The sequence below is a fragment of the Hemicordylus capensis genome, chromosome 3, assembly GCF_027244095.1.
Source record: "Hemicordylus capensis ecotype Gifberg chromosome 3, rHemCap1.1.pri, whole genome shotgun sequence".
Taxonomy (NCBI): domain Eukaryota; kingdom Metazoa; phylum Chordata; class Lepidosauria; order Squamata; family Cordylidae; genus Hemicordylus; species Hemicordylus capensis.
In genome coordinates, this window is record NC_069659.1 from 273,223,313 (window position 1) to 273,242,662 (window position 19,350).

The 19,350-nt window shown below is 41.4% G+C and overlaps 1 protein-coding gene and 1 long non-coding RNA gene across 8 annotated transcripts in view; one reads left to right on the top strand and one right to left on the bottom strand.

The window, feature by feature from the left end:
- Window positions 1-203: 203 nt before the first annotated feature.
- NHLRC2 (NHL repeat containing 2) overlaps window positions 204-19,350 on the bottom strand; it is a 71,796-nt gene continuing 52,649 nt past the window's right edge. For 2 of the 4 annotated variants that reach the window (XM_053312066.1, XM_053312063.1), the window contains 7 exons: window positions 17,112-17,211; window positions 15,934-16,165; window positions 14,667-14,789; window positions 13,951-14,070; window positions 12,277-12,486; window positions 2,400-2,625; window positions 204-933 (listed from right to left, as the gene is read on the bottom strand). In XM_053312066.1, the coding sequence (XP_053168041.1) occupies window positions 674-933; window positions 2,400-2,625; window positions 12,277-12,486; window positions 13,951-14,070; window positions 14,667-14,789; window positions 15,934-16,165; window positions 17,112-17,211 (1,271 nt within the window). In that variant the 3' untranslated portion in view covers window positions 204-673. The remainder of the gene's footprint in view (window positions 934-2,399; window positions 2,626-12,276; window positions 12,487-13,950; window positions 14,071-14,666; window positions 14,790-15,933; window positions 16,166-17,111; window positions 17,212-19,350) is intronic. The other 2 variants (XM_053312064.1, XM_053312065.1) reach the window with 2 other exon arrangements.
- On the top strand, window positions 4,337-12,280 carry LOC128351960 (uncharacterized). 4 transcript variants are annotated; one of them, XR_008320142.1, is made up of 8 exons: window positions 4,337-5,271; window positions 5,510-5,726; window positions 5,862-5,962; window positions 6,265-6,361; window positions 7,191-7,278; window positions 7,490-7,571; window positions 7,844-7,945; window positions 9,544-12,280. It is a non-coding gene; the product is annotated as an uncharacterized LOC128351960 (long non-coding RNA). The 4 variants fall into 4 exon arrangements; XR_008320140.1 differs by having other exon boundaries at window positions 6,265-7,278; XR_008320141.1 differs by having other exon boundaries at window positions 5,862-7,278.

The following is a 19,350-nucleotide window of genomic DNA, read 5'->3' on the forward strand; positions in this document are numbered from 1 at the left end:
TAATGCAAACAGCTCTGCTACTATTACTACTAGACCTCTCACAGAAATGTGCTCTTCATATAAGGCATAAATACTAGTTTTATATAACAGACCTTCAGGAAAAAAAGACCTATACTCATTTTAGGATTTCAGAAGACATTTGTTTCTTAAATACCTCAATTTAAGATGGGAAAACAGTGTTTATAAGCCAGAGAAACAAGAAGTTCAGTGTTTCAACTATGTATTCAAGAAAAGGCATAAAATTCATAGGCTTTTGCTTAGCCCATGGTAGCTTTGACCATACAAAGAGCAAGTTTCTTATAAACATTACAGCATTAAAACTAAACTTTCAAATGTAGACTCTATAAACTGTGGATCCTTGATCAAGATTTCACACTATTCATAGTGACCTAACCCACTTTAGCATTTATTGCTTATCCTGTAAAGAAGTAAAGGGCTAAAATGTTACATTCTTCATGATTCAGCAGTAGGCTTGTCTATTTCATCTGATCAATCATACTGCAGACATTATCCGCAGGCTTTCAAGGTGAACTTTGGAACTGAATTACATAACTGAATTCACCACATGCTGTTGGAAGTCCAGGAATAAAAAACAACAAACCCCTATGAGCATGTCTTCTTGTATTAAAAAAGAAGTAGAAAGTAGTAACTGGAGTTTAAAAGCTGCTTTGGTTTAGTTAAATGCGTATATAAGCTCAACTGGAGCTGTGCTACCTTGATTTGCATTGGTTATATCTAAAGGCTGGTTGAATGAGATTCCTTTCATCATACATGCACTGCTGTCTTTGCTACAGTAATAAAGGCACACTTTGATTGACAGTACAACTTCAGCTGACAGACAGCTCATGGGTATCTGCAGTGGGATTACAGGTTGTTTGGAAATGTCCTCAATTTTTCCAAATATGTTCTGTTCATGAAGCAACCATTCACTGCCTGGAAAAGAAAAGTATTCTATCAGTATTTTCGAGATTTATTACACCAGCATATGTAGTATTTTATTCCTTTCACACAGGCTCAGCCATAAAACAAACTTTGGATAAACTAAATACTTTTATATCCTATTTGTCTGAAGGATTAAAAGATATATATTAATGGCACATATCCATTCTGATGTTGCAATAAAAATTTCAACTTGAATATAACCCTGTAGATCAGATGAGAACCTGGTTGGAAGTCACTTTTTAGAGATTTGACATCAAATTTAGGTAACACTCCACTATCCGCAAAAGCTACATCAACCTTTGGTAAGATCCTAGAAAAGGGTTGTGCAAATAAAAGTTTTACTGTGGAAGGGGGAGAACAGCATTTTTTGCCACTCTCCTCCATTCCCTCTGCAGTCTGCTACACCTTCTTAAAATCTGCTCCTGTGAGTTCCTCAATCCCCAGAACAGACTTTGGGGAGGTGCAGGAGGCTGCAGAGGGAAGGGAGATTGGAAGAATCATCCCTATTTCCCCTTGCACCACAAAATGACTTCTGTGTACACAAACTGTCCTTAGGATCCAACCATTTGTCAATTTCTGACTCTGCAGCTGCTAGAAAGTGAGGTCTGGATTGAAATGCAAACATTCTGAGATCATTAGGATATCATGTATACAGCACTGATTTATGCTTTTGGATATTGCTTTGTAGTGATAGTCAGGCTTGAGGGAAGACTAGGCTTCAATTAGAGTAACTGTTTAGAGGTTGGGCATCTCCACAATAAGAAAGCAATCCAGAGTGAAGGGCAGGGTTTACAGCCTATAGAGGAGTAGGGGAGGTGTGTGTTAAAGTGCAGTTCTTCCCTGGAGGCCTCTGAAGAAAGTCTGATCAGCAACTGCTGATCAACTACTGAAAGGGAGACTAACAGCCTTGGGCTGGGAATCAACTGGAAGATCCTGACCTGGAACTAAGTAGGAAGGATAGGGACCAGTTTAGCTAGATGTGTCAGGGAATTTATTCTCGTTTAAGTGCTTGGATCTGACTGCATGGATTTTGTAGTTCCTGGGGAAGGGTTTTACTTGAATAGAAGCAGGGATTATCGATGCCTCTACAGTTTTCCTTATCATCCATCCAAATATTAATAATTCCTTGTTAAAGAGTGTCACTCCTTATTGGATCCTGCCCTAGTCACATACACCTGGAGGCCTAAGACTGCCCAAGCCTTTCCTGTAGCGCGGGGCTTTCCACTTTACTCTCCCAGAATATTCCCTTGGAAGGGTGAATCTGCTCATATTAAAAAGTGGATGGTGGCAGTCTACCCAGGACTCCTAACAGCTAGAGGAGGAATTTTGTATTCTTCCCCTCACTTTTGATTGTTACAAGCTTACTACCTTCAAAATAAATGTACAGTATAATAAAGCAACAAAATGTTGGAAGGCTCAGCATATGTACACTTTTAATCACAGCTGGGATTCTTTACCTTCTGCTGAGAGAAACCATGAACTGGGTGCTTCTTCAGTCAGCTTGGTAACTGGAGGAAGGCTCAGTTTTAACATGAAGTGGAGTGTCTGGCCCGGGCTTACAATCAGTGATGGTAGCTGAAGATTTGGAGCAGATTTTGGCAGCTTTGGTAATTTTGCCATATCAGTCTTTTGCACATGTGAGGCATCTACAGTGTCCAGTGTTTCGGTACTTAGAAGAGGTAGCTGTCAAAAGGGAGAGAAAATAAAGGCATGTTCCTTTGTTTTGAAGTACATACTGTAAGACTTGGAAAAGCAACTTGCAGATACTTCTACTATACAGAAATTTTACCTTTTCATCTGAAAACCAAACTACTTCACTTGAGCAAGAGGAAGTCAAAATAAATTAGGTTTGTTCTACCTAGCCTCTTCTGAGTGGTTAGAGCTACTACCTTTTAGATGAAACAATAAAAGGTCAGATGTACACAAGGACAAATCACACTACTTTGCTATCTATCTAAATCCCTCAGCCCTTCCCCACACAGAACTCCTGACAAGCACAAGCTCCACCCTTCACTAAAACACCAGGGACAGCTTTCCTCATGCAGTGGGGATGCATATAGGGAGCTGAGCCCACAACATCACAGGGGATGTGAAAGAACTTATAGGAGCTCCATATATGCACAACTTCCAAGTTTAGTACAAATGAGGGGGATTGGATGTGCAGTAAACATGTGATTAATCCATCAGTCTGCAAATTCTGAAGTGGCTGGATTAGATTGAAACACACACACATACAGAGTGAGAGAGAGAGAGAGAGAGAACTTGTCTTATTTACTGAGAGACTCTGTGTTCTGCTCACTCAGAGTTTTTGTTGTTTTTTTGTAAAATGACACGAATAATCATGCTTTATAATCAAAAGATGTTTGTTACAAGTTACTATTAAGGAGTAAGATTTTCCAGAATCTGGCATAGTTTACAATTCTCTAGACTATTTATTAGCTTGCATGACAAACAAAGAGTAGATAAGTATTACTTCTTTTAGCAATTTTGACTTGTTTAGATGCATGTGCTTTATAGTCTAAATAGATACCCAGCTCCAATAGTTGTTAAATCCAAGTGTTTAGGAGGATAAGAGATCTACTATTCATTCTAGATACTGAAAATTTTACATGATTGACCTGTCTCTGACCTTCAGGGACATATTCTGGTAATGCACAGTGGATTTTGAAGGGAAGGATAAATTGTTGAAAAATATCCCTTCCGACACTCAAACAGCAGGACAGTTGTAGTCTGGAATATGCACTGCTACACACATGCTGTGTTAGTCCAGATGTTGTCCACTGTCATTATTGTTTTTCTGTGATGCTTAGTTAGTGGAGGCTAAAATTGCTTTTCACATTTCATAAAAATAATTATGCAAAAGTTACATTGTGATGTATAAAATTATACTGTGATGGCCTGAAGCCATTCCAGAAGCCATGAATAAGACACTGCAAGAATGCTTTATTCCTTTTCTAGGGCTTCTCCTGAAGCTTGCCCCAGCAGCAGAGTGCACATCTATGGCATAATGCTTGATGAAAGGTAACTCAGTGGACCAAGTTGCAGCTTTACAGATGTCCACAAAGGTTACCCCTGATAGGTGTGCAGCTGAAGAAGCAAAGGCAAGGGTAGAGTGGGCATTGATTGCTTCAGGCGGTTGCATGTTCTATGACTTGTAGGTCAGCATAATCGGTTCAACTAGTCATCTGGACATTCTTTGTCTTGGAATGCAGGAGCCTCTCACAGAGCCCTTCTATATAACAAAAAACAAACAAACCCAAAACCGCTTGGTGGATCTGAAGTCCTTAGTGCAGTCCAGGTAATATAAAAGTGCCCTCTGCACATTCAAGGACTGCACTGCATGTTCTAAATGTGAAGATAGATCCCTGAAGAATGTAGGGAGAACAATGTCCTGGTTGAGGCAGAAGTTGGACACTACCTTGGGTAAAAAGACCAGGTCCATACACATTAGCACTTTATCACATAGGTTCTGGTGTACGGCGAATCAATCCACAATGCTGTCAATTCACTAACGCATTTGGCCGCAGTTAGGGCAAGCAAGAAGACAGTTTTTAAATTCACTAGCTTGATAGATGCACAACTCATTGGTCCCAAAGGGGCCTCTGTTAAAGCCGAAAGGACCAAGGATATGCTCCATGGTTCGACAGGAGTGCAAATAGGCAGATACAAATTCATGAGGCCTTTCAGGAAAGCCTTACTATCTTTGTGTGAAAAGTGAGTCTTCCTATCACAGCCCAAATGTTTTGAAGAGGGCGCTGCTAGATGCACCTTTAAAGATACATTAGCCAACCCATGTGATTTTAGATTAGTCAAGTAGAGGAGCACATCCTTGATTGTGGCTTGTCTAGGTTGAAATCCATGCGTCCTTGTATAAGCTCTGAAACAAAGCCACTTACTAAGGTAATTTCGCCTGGCGGAAGACTTCCTTTGGTTAAGTAGGATTTTATCAAAAGCCGATGCACCATGCTGTTAGATGGAAAGTGAGAATGTCTGGATGCAGGACGTTGCTATGGCCTAGTGTCAAGAGATCCACCTCTTGTGGTAGACTGGTTTGTTGACAGCTTGAGTACCTGTGGAAACCATGGTTGCCTTGGCCACCATGGAGTCAGCAGGATACATGATGTAGGAGCAGTCAGAAGGTGGGTAAAACTCGGCTGATCAGTGGTCGCGGCAGAAACATATACGGGATCTCCTGCTGCCAGTCCAAATGGAAGGTGTCCCCCAGTGATTTCGGGTCGTGACCTGCCCTGGAGCAGAAACAAGTGCACTCTGTGTTCCCCAAGGTGGCAAAGAGATCTACAGTTGGTGTTATCCAACTTGTGAAGAGAGGTGAAATATAATCTGTCTTGATTTCCCATTTGTGTTGTTGTTAGTGTGGGAAATTTCGACTTAAGTCATTCGCCAGAATGTTGTCCAGGCCCTTTATGTGGATGGCTATTGGGTAGACCTGATGCATCAATGCCATAGTTGCAGGCTGAGTGCACAAAGAGACCGGGACCCTGTCCCTCCCCGATAGTTGATGAGCAGTGGTATTGTCTAACCGCACTTGTACGACTCTCCCCTGTAGAAGCGGCAGGAAGGCTTTCATTGGTTTGAAGACAGCCAGCAGTTCCAGGAAACTGATATGAAACTGTGCCTGTTGAGGGGTCCACTTGCCCTGAATCTGATGTTTTCCACAGTGGGCCCCCCAGCCCAGCAGAGAACTGTCTGTTGTTAACCAGACAGAGGGTGACAATATCTGAAAAGGAACCCCTTCCATAAGATTCTTGCCCATCGACCACCAGGTAAGTTAGCATAGAATCTCATCTGGGATCACTAGATGCAGGCACTGGTTGTCCACATTTGGGCGGAAGACCGACAGAAACCAAAGTTGTAACTTGCACATTTTTAAGCAGGCATACCGCACCACTGTGTTGCAGGATGCCATGTCTCAGGAACCTTTGAATGAGTTGGGCCGGTAGAGATGGGTGTTGTTGGAAATCGAGTACCAGATCCCTTATGCAATGGAAACACTCCCGAGGTAAGTATGCTTTCTTGGCGCCTGTGTCTAGGACTGCTCCAACGTAGTTGATTACATGAACTGACTCCAGTTTGGACTTTTTTGAATTGGATTCCCAAGTCTTGGAGGAGAGATAAAACTTACTTTAGCTGAGAATGTAACTCTTCTCTGTCTCTGGAAGTCAGGAGCCAGTTGTCCAAGTATGGATAGACCGAGATACCTTGGGTCCGTAGGTAGGCCAGCACCGCAGGCATGCATTTGGTAAATAACCTGGGTGCGGTCGAAGGGTAAGACTGTGTATTGGTACACTTGGTTTCCTACAGCAAACCTGATATCTCCTGTGTTGTGATCTGATGCCAATGTAGAAATATGCGTCTTTGAGATCCAGCGTCACAAGCCAGTTCTCCTGATAGAGAAGAGGTAAGATCTCTTGTAACGCTATCATGCAGAATTTTTGCAGACAGACATGTTTGTTCAGATGGTGTAGATCCATGATGGGTCAAATCCTGCCATCCCTCTTTGGGATCAGAAAATAGCAGAAGTAAAAACCTGCCTTTGTACCCACTGCACCGGGTTGATAGCTCCTTTTGCTAACAGCTCCTTCACCTCTGCCAGTGATGCCAGGGAGGGTTAAGTGAACCTCACCTCCGTAAACTCTGGAATCATCTTGAAGATGAATCTTGGAATCATCTTGAAAGTTAGCTTTTTAACTTTGTAACTTTTTAAATTTTGGATTATTTATTTATTTTAAGCTGTTTTTAATATTTAATTGATTTTAATGTTTTGTTTTTAATTGTTGTGAACCGCCCTGAGACCTTGGGTTAGGGCAGTATAAAAATGCACCAAATAAATAAATAAATAAATAAATAAATAAATAAATAAATCAATCAATCAATCAATCAATCAATCAATCTATGGAATACCCCAAAGTTATAATCTTCAGGACCCGGTGGTCCAATGTTATGTGGTGCCATGCGGGAGCATGGTCTGCCAGCCTGATGTTGGTCACCGTTAAGAATATAGAGTTTGTGAGTTTGGTGTTGTCCCTTGCATGCCAAGATGTTAAAACTGCCAGTGATGGGAAAGAAGAGGAGTGTTGTGGTGACAGCGGGTCGACTTGAACCTCAAAGATGCTTTTGAGGCTCTACTTGTTTTGTACGTTGGGACTGATTAGATTTCCATTTGCTCTGATAAGTGCGCTTATGACTTATTTTGTCTTTCATGTCACCCTGTAATTGGTGGAGCGAAGCCAGACATGCTTCCTCAGAGAGATTGCAGCAGCCAAGGAACACAATTCTGCCTCAGCCAGGTGTTTGGCAGTACTCAATTGCTAGCGAGTAAGTGCCACTGATTTATTCAGTGTCTGTTGGAATTTTTTCTTAGATTCTTCCAGGGAGATGACATCCAGATAATTTTGAAGAGCCTCCCATATGCCATGGTTATATTTAACAGTGCAAGCCAAATAGTTTGCTATCTTAATGGATAGACACACAGTGGAGTAGATTTTTCTACCTCAAATGTCAATTTTTCTCTCCTCTATGTCTGCAGATGTAGTGTGGCAACGACCTGTCTTAGAAGAGGAGCGGGTGCAATCAATAAACAGGGAATTTGGAGCAGGATGCTTCATAAGGTATTCATTGTCTTTTTCCTGAATCTGATACAAACTTCCTAGATGTTTAGAAGTGGGGTAGCATGTTGTAGCATGGATCACCTCCCACACAGACCTAGCAGCTCTAGAAATGACTGGGAGAACTGGAAGCACCACAGGTTGAAATGACTGAGATTTTATCATAAAATTATAAACAGGGTTATCTATAGTGGCTAGCTCAGACTTGAGATCAAGTCCCAGAGCTGCTGTCATCTCCGTAATGTGATGGTGAGAAGCCTTCATTTCTTCATTAGACAAAACATGTGTGGCTGGAAGCATGTCGGTAGGAGGATTGGCCAAGTCTTCTGAATCATCAGGGTCAGACTCAAAATCAGAAGAGCCGTGATGCTCAGAAGGTGAGCGAGCTGATGGTGGCGGCACGTACTTCTGGGACTCAGTAACTTTTTCTTGTGGTGCTAGAATAGAGTCTGAGACCCCATATCAGTGCCTTTGAAAAGTTTGAGTGGTCATATTCATCACGAGCTTTACAGGTGGCCAGGCAACCGTCTGCGTTGCAACAGAAAAACTTTGCATAGTGGGTTTAACCGGTAAGGCTGGGCCATCACCTCAAGCTAGAGATTGCACAATCTGAACTGGAGTCATAGCAGCTGCCAGAGGCAAGTAAGACTTTGGTTGCAAGGATCTCAAGGGTTGTTCCTCTTGAAAATTATAAGATAAGCCAGGGGACCTGGTCCCCAGAGTTGCCGATGCAAGAGTTGCCTCTGCGGCTGATGAATGCACGAAGCCACATGAATGCCATGAAGATGGGCCTGTGGCAGCAGACATAACACATGGTGCTGGAATGTGCTGGTCAAACGATCGAGCCGTAACCGATTCCTTAGGAGTTTCCAAATCAGAGTATTGTGGAGGAAAACCTTTAAATGCCAATGTCAAAGGAGTGCTTGACTCAGAATCCAGTATGGAAAGCAAGGTGCAGGCAGTGGTAGGATCCCAAAAGGCATCCCTGTCCTCTTCTTCTTCGACATAGAATGTTGTTATTGGGGCTTAGCATTGTGGATACACCAAACTTGATGCCGACAACACTGGAGTATTTAAAGTGGAAATCGGAACTTGCATAGCCAGTGTCAATGGAAGGCATGTCAACACCGATGGAGATTTTCGATGTTGATTAGGTGTTGATGGGGCCGAAGAGTCGACTGGAGTGGGGGCTGGAGACAGAGAATGAGCCCTCGACATCGACACTGTCTGTGTTGAAGAGCTGTCGACATTGAGTGGTTTCTCTGATGCCAGTCATGTCTCCTTCCTCGATGTCACGGTTTTAAATGTTGAGCGGTGGCGGTCAGTCTTAACTGCTGTTGCTGAGGATTTGGGTGGCAAGCTTTGTAGACTGGATGGGGAATGGCGTTCTTTCTTTTGTTAAGTCCACAGTCTTTGACTTCTTAGGGTGTGGAGAAGACGAACGAGTATCTAATCTTGAATGCTTTCCCTTCAACTTTGAATGTCCCAGTGTCGAAGTAGGAGTTGACTTCTAAAGGGCTTTAGGGCTTTTAATAGTGGTTGATGTTGACAGTTGTGATGGTTTCAAGGAAGTCGGCTTAGGAGTCAACACCAAGTCTTTAGAAGCCGATGTTGAAGTTGCAAGGCAGGGTTCTCCCAGCGTCGAAGGGCTTAACACCTCGTCATAAATGGTGGTGCAAAGCCGCAAAGTCCGATTTTTTCGAGTCTGCTTAGAAAATGACAAGCATATCTTGCAAGAGGAGACATTGTGCTCCTCTCCTAAACAAACTAGACATAGATCATGGAGGTCTTTCAAGGGAAGTCTGGCATTACAGCCTTTGCACTTCTTGAAAGTCCATTTCTCTTCAGCCATGTTAGGGTTATCCAAAATCATAGTTTAGGTCCGTTCAAAGGTTGTATTAACGCCGAAGTCTGGAAGCCGTTCCCAAGCCAAATACCGAAATTAACAGCCTGTTGTTTTTTGTTTTTTTAATAGATGAACTCACATGAAGACTTTGACTAAATAGTCAAACTCACTTTGACTAATGAGGAGCAACAGCCCGGGGACTGAATGCAACAGTGGTTGGAAAAGAACTGAAGAACAAGATGCCTGGCCCACCTTTAAACAGCATGCTGTAGGTGTGGAGGGGAGGCTCCGTCACCTTGATGAACTGCAGCATTCTACCACGAGGGTCCTGCGCAGGCACAGTACCCATTCTTATGGATCTTGATCCAGTTCCAGTTCTTCATCCTGGGGACTACGTTATATATAGTTGCCCATAAGGAAACTTATACAGGATAAAGTTGTTACTTAGTGTTAGCAGCTCAGCCCTAACACTGCAGAGCTTGGCATTTCTAAAGCCACTGAGAAATTAAATGATTTACAGTGCTTGAGTAGGCCTAGGATCTGTCTTAAGGTCTTATGGTTTCAAATTACACGGATTTCATTTAATCATTCTCATAGGAACATAGGAAGCTGCCATATACTGTGTCAGACCATTGGTCTATCTAGCTCAGTATTGTCTTCACAGACTAGCAGCAGCTTCTCCAAGGTTGCAGGCAGGAATCTCTCTCAGCCCTGTCTTGGAGAAGTCAGGGAGGGAACTTGAAACCTTCTGCTCTTCCCAGAGCGGCTCCATCCCCTGAGGGGAATATCTTACAGTGCTCACATGTGGTCTTATTTTCATATGCAACCAGGGTGGACCCTGCTTAGCTAAGGGGAGAAGTCATGCTTGCTACTACAAGACCAGTTCTCCTCTCCCAAAAGAAGGTCAGACAGCACCCGCGGGACTCGAACCCCCAGCAGGCTGGGGATAGATGACTGCCAAGTCAAAGGAACTGCTGGGCTAAGCTGGCTATTGTTCTGTATTTATGTGGTAGTGGTGCAACAGATTCTCACCCTCAGTATCAATCAGATATGTGGGTGCTCCTGAGCATTTCAAAGTTCTTCATTGTTTGGGAGGTTAAGGAGAATTGAAGACGAGGGTTGGGAACTTGATCCTCACCTTGGGGGCTACCTGACACGAACTGCACATTTGTTCACACTTTCAGAACAATGTGTTCCAATATACAAGTTTCTGGAGAGGTGGTGGGGGGATGGCTTTCTATTAGTTCCAGGAATGCAATATGCAATCCAATGCACAGCCACCACTAATCAATGTTTAAGAACTTGTTGCCATACCAGTAACAATATGCTCAGAGCTGCAGATGCTGATCTGGAAGCTTCACTGACCTCATCAGCAATCACTAAAGCAAGTCAATGAGATGACTGTGATAGGATGGAGAAGAGCCAATACTGTCCTTGCTCTTTACAAACACCTTTTTTGCAACCAGGCTGGGGTGGTATGTCTGCAAGTGTTTGTGCATGAGGTTATCTCAGCATGCTGGCATGTGCCAGGTTCCTTCAACTACAGTTACCCAGAAAACATGGCAAAAACAAGTCTGTATTTTGGGTTGCTGAAAAGTGCATCCAGAGTAATCACTGCAACATCCAGATGAGGCAGTTGATGATGTACCCAATAGTGCTTGCTATAGTGATGGACAAACTCATTTCTCTTTTTTCTCCCTTTTATCTTTCTGAACTTTCTTGAGAAGTCCGGGATCTTTCAGAGGCGCCCTGAAGGCAGTATGCAACCCCTACCTTCACTGTTTCCCCCACTAAACTTAATTGCAAATAGCAAGTAGGGCCGACAATGGTAGAAACCTTTTCCTTAAGTTTCCAGGCTTCCTGGTAGCAATGAAGTATCCGTTGGTGCTGGAAGCCTCATTTCCCGCTGGTTTAGTTTATTGAGCCAGGAAAATGGGAAAAACTATGATTTGCAAGATTTCTGCTGGGAAATGATGCTTTAAGACTGACCTCTCTATTGTCATGAAACCTCTCTGATGCCATCCCTAGTACAAGGGAACGTCCAACAAAGAGGAAGTCTGGCACTGAAGCAAGCCCATTATGAACTGGACCTAAAATTTAGAGGGGATTTGGAATGGGTAATTTTTCAGGAATTGCTCTCATCCTCAGCTTTACTAGATTAATCCAAACACAGCCCCGCCAGCCCCACTTTAAGGCACTATGCAATCCCTAGCAAAAGAAAACTCCTGATTCCCAGTGACTTAAGTGGTAGTGAGAGCAGTACCAGCAGTAGAGGAAACTTCAGTGGAGGAAAATCTGGTGCAAGTGGGATGCTGACATTTTCCACAGCAAAAGCACAATTCTTCTGATGGTCTCCCTGCTGCTGCTGGAGTCTGCTAGCTCAGTAAGGACTGAGATCAGAGAGGCTATTTGAAACAACACATATAAACATGTGGAAAATGCTTAAAATATTTGTCTTCACAAGACACCCATAAACAGGGGCCAACTTTATAGGACTCGGTGGGATAAAGAAAAATGTATGGTGGCCAATGCCACTCGGATTGAGTTGGAACTTAATCATGCTTCCCATATCCAAAGTTCTGGAATATGAAGTTTCTCAGTCTCTGCTTACTCTAATTGCTTCAGTGTCCTTTCCAACCTCTTAAAACAGATGGAACATTTATTTTAAGCCTAACAGGACAGGATATCCTTAACACAAAAGCTGTTCTGTTTGCCAGATTATAAAACAGCATAAGAATGCACTTACTGCTATGTTTCATGCCATTCAGACAGTAGCGTTAGGAGATTTGATGAAAGACAATCAACCATAATTTATCTTGAGTAAAAACTGCCAAATAGTGTTATATATATAAGCAGGCTTACCAATGAAACAATTTTGGTCTCTAAATCTAGCACTTTAATTTGATGATTGTTTGTGTCTGCAATATAGAGCAAACACTCTTTTTCTTCGACACATAGGCCTCCAGGTTCATTAAAAGATGATGTGGTGAAGCTGGAACCAATAACATTGCTTGCTTCTCCTGTACCTGCCAATGTTGCACAATTCTTCATTTTGGGATCCACAAATTTAATCTAGTGAAAGAAACAAAGCAAGACACAGGGAACTTTGTAAATCATACAAGAGAATACTGAATTTTTGAGCACTAAAGTAAACATTTTCAGAAGCAGTTTGTGAGTTTAAGATCATAGTTTAAGAACCCAACTTGAATCACCATAGAGACTGAATATTCAATGCTTGCATAATCAGGAAGTTTATAACACAGAGTAATTTCAAGATTTCCCAAAACACTAATCAGAATCTAAAGTGGGGGGAAATTAGCTATCCACTAATATAAAGCAGAAATAGGTACTAATCAGAGCTGGCAAGAATGATGATAATCACAGCAGCAACTTTATACTGGCTGACTTCCAGACTAACCCTAGATCAATGCACCAGTATTTTCTATACAGGAAGGGTGTGCGTGACTTTTTGCAGTTCTCCCCTTCCTTCTGTAGGGGGACCCTCAGGAACATAGTTTTAGGAGGAACAGGTGGCAACAGAAGGAAGGGCAGATTGCAATAATAATAATAATTAATAAAATCTGCTTGCACAATGGAAAACTCTGATGTCTCAGCATAGGAGAAGTCTGGCCCTCAGACGGCTTCACATGTCTTTAATATGAACAAACAAAATGCCTAATGGATACACATAAAATATAATATGTAATAAATTTGCATTGACAACTGTACATGCCCTCAGTTGAGACTGGTTACAGCAACCTGCTGCATGTTCAGATGGCAGTAAACACTCTTTTGCTCCTGCTTGGGGAGGGTCTGTAATTCAGTGCAGCATATATGCTTTGCATGCAGATGTTTCCAGGTTAAATCCACGGCATCTCCAGTTAGGACAGGGAACGCTTCCTGTCTGAAATCCTGGAGAGCTGGCTGCTAGTCAGTGCCAACACTGACTGGAGAGCCACTGCCAGTCAGTGTTGACAATGCTAAGCCAAATGTACTAACTGTCTGATTCAGAATATGGCAAATTCCTGATTTTTTCCTATGTTCCTATGCTTAATGCTTGAATCCCACATACCGAAAAGCTTTTTTACAGTAGTTTTTTTTACAGTTACGATGCTGAAACCATAAATGTGCTTTTATCATCAACACTGAACCACCATTTACATATATGGAATCAAACAACAAACAAAAGTCCGCCCTGGGAATTTTGTCTTCCTATCACATTCTGGGAAGAACCAAGAAATCAAAAAAGCAATGAGGCTGTACAATGTACAAAGCAATGAGGCTGCGTGGAAAGGCTGTTCTCAAGGATTCCTATGAAGTTTTCCAGAGAAAATAGATCAGAAAGGGCATTGATGGCAGGATTATACCTTCATAGGGAATTGCAGACAGCAAGGGTACGATGCAGATTTAAACCCCATCTCAACAGTATTCCTAAGTGAGCCCATTTACTTTGTCTCCTATATGTGAAGGGCAGCCACTCAATCCTATAATAAAAAGTAAAGTACTGAACCTAGAATATTCTTGCACCTGCCTTACCTGAGTGCTCTGGCTTTCATCAAGAGAAATCCTATGTATCTTTTTACAGTATATCAGCCTACTCCTGCTACTGTCTCCTCTTCTGCCACCTGTCTCTTCCCCGCTATGATGACTAGCATTCTGTTAGTAGGAAATACAAACTTGTTTCTTGGATACAGCATTGCAGGCCAGAAAGAGTCAGGCATCCAAGTGTTATTTACTAGCAGTATGAAGGATTATTTGTACCAAGTGCTTGTCGGTTTTTTGTTACAGAAAACAAGAAAGTCACTTCCTTAAGCATTTTTGATATATATATATAGATTTCAAAAAACTTTATTGAAATTTCTGCAGAGGAGGAGAAGGAAAAAAGAGGGGCAGGTGATTTAATAAAATACTGCTTCATATTCACTGAAGATGAGTTTTATTTATTTATTTATTTAATGATTTATATACTGCCTTTTGTCCATTGACCCCATGGTGCTTTACAACCTCAATACAAATATTTTTATGCTAGGAGTCCATATCACCACATGGAAATTTAGACTTACTAATTCTAGCAGGCACTATATACATTTTCAAAGGTCTCTTCAGCAACTAATCTGTGACAAAGAAAATATAAAGCAAAATAACTTCCAGAATTGATATCGTTTAACTACTGAATATCTGCACCCCAAGTGGTAGGGAAACCAATTTCTGCCCCAAATAGCTTTGAATAATGCACATTTATGCAGGCTCACCTTATGATTATAAGAATCTGCAATATAAAGCAGACTTCTTCTCTTATCCCATGCTACTCCTAAAGGGTGCTGTAGCTTTGCGTTTATGCCAGCTCCATCAATATCACCAAAGGCAAATAAATTCTGTTTTCAAGGGAAGAAGTATTCAGAGAGTTATACAATTATTAAATCTATTAAAATGTATTGCAAATAATGAAAATCAACTAGATTCCTTGCCGAATAAGAATACTCAAACTATTAGCTATTAAGGCACACAAAACAGAGTGAAGGATAAGACTGTTTTAGATGGATAATTCTTTGGTGGGTTTGTTGAATGATTTCTCCTTTCCATTTCTAGCAACGACCACTTCTATGACCAGGTAAATTTCTCCCATGTCAATTTGATAGTATCAAATTACAATATTTAGATAAGCATATGGATACAAAGGCGAGTTTGTATGGAGGCAGCTTTGGAAATGTTATCACATGTAAAAAGTTACCTGCACTTTTGGAAAGGTGGGACATCAGAAAGGGTCATAATCTAGTTCTACTCTGATGTGCCAGATTTCCATGAGCAAGACAATTCAAACATGCAATTCTTCCACCTCCACCAGGAATACTACAGTGGTGCTGCAAGAATATGCGCCATGTGCTCTTATATTTGAGTCCATTCTCAATAGTATATTTTCCCAGTCACAAAACTAAGATCATTCTTCCTCCAACTTTCTGGAATGTTTGCCCTGAACTTCCCTTATTGACTGATGCATGGATGTTTGTTTAAAAAATATTCATGGCAACCTACAAACAGAATGATAAGAGCCATTAGTGGCACAAACAACCCTCTGGAGGAGGATTCTGACCAGTTGCTGATTAGCCAACTCAGCTACTTTTCTCAGTTTGCACACATGAGGGGCAGGAGGTGGAGAACAGAATCTACATTTTTTGGTAGAACTGATTTGGTGACTTCTTCCTTTCATCACTGTAGCCTTGGAAAAGCAATACCAGATTACAATTTGTAGTCTTTATAACTAATATGAGGCCAACACAGCTGTGAGTGAGTGTGTGTGTGTGTGTATCTATCTATCTAGAGATAGAAGATATTTTAGTGGGGTGGGGAGCACTGCCACAGTGACTAAGTTTTTTATTACCCAAATATGATCATACCTACACACCTATTCAATATATTTAAAGGGCCACATACCATCTCACCATACCCCACTGGAAATCTTGCTACATTGAGTTTAAGGAGGACCAGCAGGAAACAGCAACAAAAATAAATGTAACTTGCCATTGGGTCTCTCTCTCCTCCTACAAGGTGTTTCACAGCTCCATCTTTCAGAGAGATCGTTCGCACAGTGCTGCTCTCGCTGTCTGCTACAAAGAGATAGTTCCAGGGTTCTTCAGCAGCAACAGAGAGACCAGAAGGTTGGGCAAAGCCTGCTTTATGAGGATATGCATTGTTTCGGTTCTCTTCATTCCCACTCCCAGCATACCGAAGGCAGGTCCCTTTCTTTAAATCACTGCAAAGGAAAAGGGCAGTAGGGATGTGCTCAAAATGCAATTCAGCATCTGAATCACAGCATCTGAATCTCTTTTAAAATGAAGGCTTACACAGCCCCTTTAAAGCAGAGAAGAGCAGGGCCATACTCCGATTGCTGCCACTGCTGTAATCCCGGTGATCCTCCCTATGCCTGCACGCCAGCCCGACATCTCTCAGCTGCCCATGTGCCATGCCGGCATGAACATGGCCTCTGCGCATGACCATATGAAAGTAAGGCTGGAACCACTAGGGTGGGAACTCGGAGCGTGTGCTCCAGGTGGGCATGTTATCGGAACCCACTGACCTCTATTTCCTGTGCCAGTTCCCAACTTTCACCTGTGATGCTCCACCCAACTTCAAACGCCAATGAAAAACTGGGCGGGAAATACTGTGTGGAAGTCAGGAACAGGTGTAGGAACTGATTTTAAAAGGTAAAATTATGTACTCCATACATTCATTGGGAGAGTAATTTTCAGACTTGGCCTAGGGCACACAAATGCCTTGCCCCAGCTCTGAGCAGGGATTTTCTTTCTCTCTTCATTATGTTTTGCAAATTATACTCAGCAAAAATAAATTCTGATCAAGGATTACACTTGCTTTGGAAGAAACAGGAACACTAATCTAACATTCATGAATCAGAAGAATAGCAGACATCAAGACTAACCCTCTGCCAAACTGCCAGGGTTTTCTGTTGTGTGAGGGGGGAATTTTGGTGATCTTCCCTTCTGCCTCCCAAATCTATCTCCTGGAAGTTCTGGATGTCAGCCAGTATGGGCGGCTTCCTGAATATGCTGGATAAGCAAGTGGCATATGGAGCAATGAAAATACAAAAACATATAGCAAGATGTGATGCCAAATGGAACTATATATTCTTCTCATCAATATTAAACTGGTGCTTTTTAACCCATTTTAACTTTCGAACTAACCTTCCTTTAGGTAGCCTTCCACATTCCAACATGAGTGCCCAGATCTGATGTGTACCTGCCATGGCAATCCACAGAATGTCATCTTCATGGGTAGCTGAAACTATAAATACAATAACTTCAATAAAACTGGTAGTAGGTGAACGCTTGTCACAAGATTTACTTCTGTTGCTCAAAGACAGGATTACATTACTAATCATTCAGTAGACAACAAAAAATACAAGCCCTAAACTGTTAGTAATAATGCTGAATTTACTTCACAGAATTTTTAATAGTTTATAGTGTTATACAAAAACTGATAGTACAAAAAACCTGTCTCTGAAACCTTACAATCTAGTCTAAAACAGGCTAATGTTTTTTACTATTATCTCCTGATATATTCAAAAAGTCAGCCTTAAAAGCTGAGTCATGATGATTCATTATTAAAACTAATTTATGTTAAAAAAATAAAAATAAATAAAAATCGATCCAGAGTATTTAAGAGAGCACCTCCTGTCATTGTCTGAACCCTCCCACATATTAAGATCATCTGGAAAGGTCCAGTTATGGCTACTACTCATTTGATGGCTAACTCAGGGCCAGATCTTCTCTGTTGCTGCCCCAGGGTACTGGAATTCACACCCTGTTAAAAACAGAGTTGCTCCATCTATGGCTGTTTTTAAAACCCTTAAGACACATCTGTTTTCTCAGGCTTTTAATTAATTGTAATTGGTTTTATATTATAGTTATTTTAATCATTTCATCCTATTTTTATATTTGTTGTATTTTAATTTATGTACACTGCCTAGGAATGCACATGCCAGGCAGTGTAAAAATATGATAAATTTAAAAAATGTTGTATCATTAAAATGATCATGTTAGAACTGAAGATAACATGTGACACAGTTACTACTGGTGAACAATGATTATCAGAAAGTGGCTGACATCCACTCTAGCACTGTGCAGGTACAGCAGTGCTGAATTCCAAACTATGTTGTGCTGTCACCCATCTCCCCTTCCCTCTGAAGTGCACTGTGCATCTCAAAAATATACCATTTTCATTATGCGCAATGGGCTTCAGAGGCAACGGGAAATTCCCTTCCTCGTTGCATAGCATAGCAAGTCTGGAACTCAGCACCACTCTATGGGCACAGTACTAGCCTGGATGCCAGCCAATAAAATTAATTTTGGGGAACAAAGATATTTGGTTGTTTTTAAACAAGTTTTGTTATGCTCATTCATTATTGAAGAACACAAACTGGAATATGCAAATAAGGACCCGTTGATAATACTATTTCATCTTGGGATTCTACCCAGTGACAAGACTGGGAGCAGGACCTGACTTCCATGCTTCTTTGCCTATCTTCTTCATTATGGGTAGTAATGAGTGAGTCTTTGCTTACAGAATGCAGAATTTCCCTGATCCTGATAGATAAAACCCACAGTAATGTAAAACATCTATCTTGCAAGGTTAGAGAGATCCAGAACTCAGGTAAAAACAAAGGCTCTTCATTGTTCACTTGTTTCTGAGGGAATGAGGCAGAGAAGAGAGTGTATAAGCTCAGGGTTTGCTTAAGTTTTCACTGTAAACAAAACCCCAGGATGGAAAAGTATCAGAACAGGCCCTGAAGAACAAGCAGATACTATTTACGTCTTGGCCTGTGAAGAGTTATTTCCTCTATAAAGTGAAAAAAAGTTGTAGATGAGTACAGGAGGTAAGCTTTTACTGAGCAGAACACTTAGGCCCAAACACATTTTGAGTATTAGTAAGTCTTCATTAGGAGAACATAGAAGAAAAGAATAGTAAAATACTAATATTGAAACAGCAATTACATATATACATATATTTACACTCCCCCCTCTCCCTGCCCACTTGGCCAGAGTGCCCCGTGCCGTCTCTAAGTAATAAGATAATCACACATCACATCCATGTAAAAATGGATATCATCACTTTAAGACCCAACGTACTGAAAGTTACCAAAAGATCAAAAACATAATGCAACTTGCTTCAATTTGTATTTCCTTGATAGTCTAAAAACTATTTCCAATCTATTTCCCACCCCCTTGTTCCCACTGACTGGTTCATCCACTTTACTGATAATTACAGAAAAGTTGCTAAAGACTGTCGGGGATGATGCAAGTGGAAGGGAAGTAGTAATATCAGCCATTTCCCCATTGGCATTCTCCACTCCTATTCCAAACAGTCTTCCCCTACTATTCACCACCACAACTACCAGAGGAGAGAAGAGGAAAGACATCATCT